Source organism: Phoxinus phoxinus (assembly GCF_949152265.1).
Source record: "Phoxinus phoxinus genome assembly, chromosome: 8".
Taxonomy (NCBI): Eukaryota; Metazoa; Chordata; class Actinopteri; order Cypriniformes; family Leuciscidae; genus Phoxinus; species Phoxinus phoxinus.
In genome coordinates this window covers 16,982,700-16,989,998 of record NC_136883.1, presented here as the reverse complement: position 1 = coordinate 16,989,998, position 7,299 = coordinate 16,982,700, and the positions used below count along the sequence as shown (strand labels likewise).

The window sequence follows — 7,299 nt, the reverse complement described above, 5'->3', positions numbered from 1 at the left end:
TCTCGTGGAAAAGGATTTTCCCCAATGCGTTGCTACGACAACGCAGTACTCGTTCCTCTCTCTAGAGAGAACCGAGGTTACGTTAGTAACCGAGTATGATTTCTTATTGTTTTGATGTTGTTGTTTTACATGTTTGTTATTTAATCACCTCTATCTTTTTTTTTAATAGTGCAGTCAATAAATTAATTGTACATTTTGAAAAAGCGTTCCCATTCTATTAGGTTTTTTTTTGTGTGCATAAATATGGGTTTATATTAAGTAAACAAGGACTGACATTTTTAAAATTAGGGTTAATGGTCTCCGCGCGCACACTGAAATTTTACAAAGTCTCACTCCAGCCAAAGTCCCGAAGTTGGCAACCCTGATATAAGTTATAAACGTAATTAAAATAAACATACCTGTTCTATCTATATTCAGCATATATTCTCTAGCCCTGTTGGCATTATTTTCTGACTTGAACAGCTTTACTGTGAGTTTCTGTTTTGATATCATCATCTTTCTGTGAGATGAGATTGTCCTAGCTCTGAGCGCGAGCTGGTTAGGCTCCGCCCCCTGTGTGTGGAACCGCATCTTATTAACTTTTAAAGGAGACACACTAAAACGGTGCGTTTTTCTCAGCCCCCAAAAAATTACAATTTAAACATGCTGTAAAAAATCGCAGGAATCATTAATAATATTGTTTTTGTTGTTATTATTAATAATTGCTCAGACTTGCAGAAGAAAATATTTGACACATGGCACTGACAATTCAACCAAATACAAAGTATGCTTTTTACCTGACATTTTTGAAAGACAGATGCAATGATTAATGCATACATGGCCAGGATATAATTATAAAATATGACATGATTTTAAAAGTCAAGTCAAGTCAAGTCACCTTTATTTATATAACGCTTTTTACAATACAGATTGTATCAAAGCAGCTTCACAGTGATTACATGAAAATAATACAAAAAACAATTTCATCATCGTCCACCTTTAAGGCAGATCTATAATATTGTTGAATATTAAATGTCCCCAACTAAGCAAGCCAGAAGGCAAGGCAACAGCGGCAAGGAACCAAAACTCCATCAGGTGACAGAATGGAGAAAAAAACCTTGGGAGAACCCAGGCTCAGTCGGGGGCCAGTTCTCCTCTGGCCAATGAGTGAACAGTGTATGAAGTTCAGAATGAATCAGAGTATTTGTCCAGTTCCGGTTGGTTGAAGTCGGAGTGGAGAGGAGGAGAGACTGGTTGACACTTCAGGTCAGCGGCGTCGTCGTGTCCTGGCGCTGGTCCTTCATCAGATCTGGATACGGCCTGGTTCCGGTGGACAGCGGTAAACCTCGGGATAGACAGAGAGACTAATATTAGCGTAGACGCCATCCTTCTTATGATGTACCAAGTACATCAGGATTTACGGGAAGTGTTCCCGGTCCCGGCTGTTCTAAACTATGCAGCCTAATTATAGAAGTCTATAATGTGTTATGTGTATGCTAGGCCGAAGAGATGTGTTTTTAGTCTAGATTTGAACTGACAGAGTGTGTCTGCTTCCCGGACAATTGTAGGAAGACTGTTCCAAAGTTTTGGTGCTAAATAGGAAAAGGATCTACCGCCAGCAGTCGATTTTGATATTCTAGGTATTATTAACTGGCCGGAATTTTGAGATTGCAGTAGACGTGAAGGACTATAATGCGTTAAGAGCTCGCTCAAGTACTGCGGAGCTTAACCATTTAGTGCTTTGTAAGTGATCACCAATATTTTAAAATTTATACGATGTTTAATAGGCAGCCAATGCAGTGTTGACAGAACGGGGCTAATATGGTCATACTTCCTGGTTCTAGAAAGAACTCGAGCTGCTGCGTTTTGAACTAGCTGTAGTCTGTTTATTAAGCGTGCAGGGCAACCACCCAGTAGAGCATTACAATAATCTAGCCTTGAGGTCATAAACGCATGAACTAATTGTTCTGCATTATTCATTGAGAGCATATGACGTAATTTAGATATATTTTTAAGATGGAAGAAAGCGGTTTTACAGATACTAGACACATGATTTTCAAATGAAAGATTGGTATCAAAGAGCACACCCAGGTTCCTAACCGACGACGAAGACTTAACAGAGCAGCCATCAAGTGTTAGACAGTACTCTAGGTTATTACGTGTGGAAGTTTTTTGTCCAATAATTAGAATCTCTGTTTTTTCTGAATTTAGTAGTAGGAAATTACAAGTCGTCCAATTTTTTTATATCAGCTATGCATTCCGTTAATTTTGTGAATTGGTAGGTTTCGTTAGGTTTTGAAAAAATATACAGCTGAGTATCGTCGGCATAACAGTGAAAGCTAATTCCATGTTTCCTAATGATATCTCCTAATGGTAGCATATACAGAGTGAACAGCAGCGGTCCTAGTACTGAGCCTTGTGGTACGCCATACTGAACTTGTGATTGATAAGACATCTCTTCATTTACTGCTACAAACTGATAACGGTCAGATAAGTATGATTTAAACCATGCTAGTGCAATTCCACTAATGCCAACATAATTTTCGAGTCTATTTAAAAGGATGTTGTGGTCAATGGTGTCAAATGCAGCACTAAGATCAAGTAATACTAATAGAGAGATACAACCACGATCGGATGATAAGAGCAAATCATTTGTGACTCTAACGAGAGCTGTCTCGGTACTATGGTACGGTCTAAATCCGGACAGAAAATCCTCGCAGATATCATTTCTTTCAAGAAAGGAACACAGTTGTGAGGATACTGCTTTTTCTAATATCTTTGACAGAAATGGCAGATTAGAGATCAGCCTGTAATTTACTAGTTTTGTAGGATCAAGTTGCTGTTTTTTAACAAGCGGTTTAATCATAGCTAGCTTAAAGGTTTTTGGTACGTATCCTAGAGACAAAGATGAATTAATGATATTAAGAAGAGGATCTATGACATCTGGAAGCATCTCTTTCAGCAGCTTAGTTGGTATAGGGTCTAACATGCACGTTGTCGATTTAGATGATTTGACGAGTTTGCAAAATTCTTCCTCTCCTATAGCAATGAATGAATCAAATTTTCCCTCAGGGAGACTACAATGCACTTCCTGATGCGATACTGTATTAGACGGTTGCATAGTTATAATTTTGTCCCTGATATTATCGATCTTATAAGTGAAGAAGTTCATAAAGTCATTACTGCTGTGTTGCTTGGAAACTTCTGGGCTTGAAGCTTTCTTTTTCGTTAGTTTAGCCACTGTTTCAAATAAATACCTAGGATTATGTTTATTTTCTTCTAATAGGGTTGAAAAATAAGCAGATCTAGCAGCTTTTAAAGCCTCTCTGTAAGCAATCGAGCTCTCCTTCCATGAAATCCGAACCACCTCTAGTTTTGTTTTCTTCCAGTTGCGCTCCATTTTTCTGGCTGCTCTCTTAAGGGCCTGAGTGTGCTCGTTGTGCCACGGCGTTGGACTATGTTCTTTAATCTTCTTTAAGCGCAGCGGAGCAACTGTGTCTAAAGTGCTGGAAAAGAGAGAGTTAAAAGTTTCTGTTGCAATATCAAGTTCTTCTAAGCTATCCGGGATGCTGAGATGATGAAACTGATTAGGAAGATTATTGATAAAGCAATCTTTAGTGGCAGAAGTGATCGGTCTAACATATTTATGACACGGAGTCGGCTTTGCAGCCTTGGCTAAGTGTAATTTACACGAGACTAGATAGTGATCTAAGATGTCATCGCTCTGTTGCAGTATTTCAACGGCATCAACATCTATTCCGTGTGATAGTATTAGATCTAGAGTATGATTACGACAGTGAGTTGGTCCTGACACGTGTTGTCTAACTCCAATTGAGTTTATAATGTCTTTAAATGCCAATCCCAATGCATCTTTTTCATTATCTATGTGTATATTAAAGTCACCAACAATTAGTACTTTATCTGCAGCCAATACTAATTCTGATAGAAAGTCCGCAAATTCTTTGATAAAGTCTGTATGGTACCCTGGTGGCCTGTATACAGTAGCCAGCAGAATTTTCAAACGTGATTTATCGTTTACACTATATATTTCTACATTAAGCACCAACACTTCAAAAGAATTATATTTACAACTAGATTTCTTAGTGGTTTTGAAAATATTACTATAAATTACAGCAACACCTCCTCCTTTGCGTTTCAGACGAGGTTCATGTTTATAACCGTAATCTTGTGGGGTTGACTCATTTAAAGCAATGTAATCGTTTGGTTTTAACCAGGTTTCTGTCAAACACAGCACATCTAGGGGCCAGTTGTTCAAAGGTAAGCTGATCGGATTTTGGTTATCGGATTGGATCAAATCTTGAAAATGGGTTGTTCAAAATGGAAAGAAGGAATCTGAAATCAGATTAGATCAGGGAATCCATTCCTAGTTTTAATCTGGATCATACCTTCAGTTTGTGTTGTTCAAAACTTGTCAGTGGGATTTGGATAACTTTGATCCAAAAAGACAGGATTATCCTGATCCCAACAGGGGGTAGGATTTCAAGGTGGATTTCAGGAAGAAAATGTAGTAAAACTTTAAAATTGGTCAAATAATGCATTTGTATCATTTAGTGTATATACTTTTATTTATATTTTGCACTTGACTTGTGTAACCGTTGTAGCAGTGATAAAGTAAACAATTAAGCTATTCAGTATAGTAAAGTAAAAATAAAATAAATAATAAATAATCCCCCAAACAGATTTCAATAAACAAAAATAATATATTCATTTTTCGGTCATTCATCACCGTATATTAATTTCAAAGAAACAATCTTCAGAGATGAGCCTGTCAAAAATAATGTCTAACAATTGCATCCCTTACTATACGTCCAGTCAGTCCCTGATTCTGACAGACCACCAGAGGTTGGTCTGGTTCTTCAACAGGCACAGGTGCATCATAAACATCATCACAGAGAGGGACATTGCGCCTGGTAGCGATGTTGTGCAGGACGATACACGCAAGTATTATGTTGCATGCTCCTTGTGGTTCCACTCGCAAGTAGTTAAGGCATGCAACGCGTCTCTTCAGAACTCCATTTAAACGCTCAATTGCACATCTTGTTTTGCAATGAGCAGTGTTGAAGCGTGCCTGCGCAGGTGTGGTTGCTGCAAGAAAAGGAGTCATCAGCCATGGTAGGAGTGGATAGGCACTGTCTCCTAATATTATGCCATCCGGTCGGTTGCTTTGGAGCTCTCTGTATAAAGCACTCTCTCTCAGGATGCGTGCATCATGAACAGACCCAGGCCACTTCACGACACAGTTTGTGATGATGAGGTCAGCATCGCCCACAAGTTGGATGTTGATGCTGCGCCTCCCCTTTCGGTTGATGTACTCCCAATCCCTCTCATGAGGTGCTTGGATATGCACATGAGTGCAGTCAATAACCCCAATAGTATTGGGCATATTCCCCAAAAGAAAAAACTTGTGCTTGGTCTGGGCAATCTGGACATCCTTTGGAAGTGAAACAAACTGATTGACCAGGCTGGCTAATGCAATTGACACAGCTTTCACTACATCACTCACAGTTGATTTGTCCACTCCTATATTGTCACCAACAACTTGGTAGAAAGTCCCAGATGCATAGTAGCGCAGACCAATGAGGACCTGTTCTTCCACAGACAGACTGTGACTCCTTTGGGTTCTCCGTTGAAGTTTTGGCCTGACAAGGTCTGCAATGTACTTAATATCAGCATTCCCAAAGCGAAAGCGAGCATACAGTTCTTCAGTGGTGTATTGCTCCAGTGGTTGTGCACGCTCAACATACACCCTTTGACGGTATCCTCTTCCACCAACACGGTGGTAGCGATGGACAATACCTGCCATGTCAGTGCCTCTCTCTAAGTCCTCTGAGAAAGGCTGAATATAAGATGGCTGTCAAATACCCACACACCAATTGGCTGACGTGCTGTGGCTTGTGTTCAATTAAATCAATCATGCCCAAGGCCTATAAATACTATGTTCACTACAATAGAAGCGGTGAAACCATGGACTCAAAAGGACCTAATTTTACTTTTGCAGAAACCCATGCACTGCTGGAGGGTGTTAAGTGCCATTATGCCTCAATAGTAGGAAGCTCTGTTGCAGGTGGAATGGTGACTAACAAAAGGAAGAAAGACATTTGGGTTGAAATCACCCAGGATGTAAATGCAATGGGGTCTGGCCAGAAGAGGACCTTGGAGCAAGTGAAATTTAGATGGAAGAATCTGAGGGCCAGAGCAACGAAGGACCTTGCTGAGGCAAAAAACACCCAAACAGGCAACAAACCCTTTAAGAAAGGTGAATACACAGATGTGGTTCTGGACATTATTGGAGGTGAGAACTCTAAAGCTCTGCATGGGATTCAAGGTGTTGTAGGGGATGGTGAGCCTACAATTGTAGAGGAAAGTGAGCCAGTTCCTCCTAATACAGAGGAAACATTAATTCTGGATCTCAGCCCTATTATTGAAGAACAACCTGGATCCTCACTGGTAGAGCCAGCAGTCACAGGAGCTCAGAAAAGAGGCTTGAAGCGTCCTTTGCTGAATAAAAATGATGATGCCTATGAATCACTTCTTAAACGAGAAACTGAAAGAGCAGAAGCACAGATACTCCTGGCAGAGGAACAAATCAAGCCGACCAAACTACAGCAAACCAAAGTGAAACTTCAGATCCGCCTCCTAAAAGCGGGGCTTGGAAATGCTGGTCTCTCCTTCTCAGATGAAGAAGAACCCTGAACATTCTTTTTTTCGTTAACAATTGGATATTTAGCCATTTAATTTTTTTTAAGACGTTTTCAAAATGTCCACAATGTATTTGTTAATGTATATTTGTTGTTTATTTTGTTGTGGTTCAGATGTGGGTCATAAAATAAATTATGAATAGAAGTGGATGTTTATGTTTTTTTGTGTTTTGTCTCAAAATAAGAAACACTTACAGTGACCCCATGTTGGCTCTTCTACCTGTTCTTTACATAGCTGGTAGCTCACATTGTGATATGTTGTCCCATTTAGAGCACTGGTAATCCGTATTTGGTAATCTTGAAAACTGTGTATCTGGATCAGGGTGATCCAGTCCAATGTTGCTTTGAAAAACCGGCATAAAAGTAAGACGGATTACCTTACTTTCTTTCAAAACAGAAAGAAATACGAAGCTAATACGAGGCTTAGACGCAGCAAACAAACTCACAGCAGCAGCAGTCACAGCGAGGCAGGCAGACAGGAGCAATCGATCTCGATCTCGAGAGCAGACCTGGGTAGAGAGAGAGAGGCTCTCTCTGTGACTTATTGTTAAAAGTGACTTAAAACATCGACTATGCAATACACTTTAATGTATTTAGTGCT

At 39.7% G+C, this 7,299-nt stretch overlaps 1 protein-coding gene across 1 annotated transcript; it reads right to left on the bottom strand.

The window, feature by feature from the left end:
* Positions 1–4,667: 4,667 nt before the first annotated feature.
* LOC307002796 (putative nuclease HARBI1) lies at positions 4,668–6,655 on the bottom strand. Its single transcript, XM_079620719.1, has one exon. It carries the CDS (start codon positions 5,801–5,803, stop codon positions 4,769–4,771), a length of 1,035 nt encoding a protein of 344 aa, XP_079476845.1. The 5' UTR covers positions 5,804–6,655; the 3' UTR covers positions 4,668–4,768.
* Between the last annotated feature and the right edge of the window lie 644 nt (positions 6,656–7,299).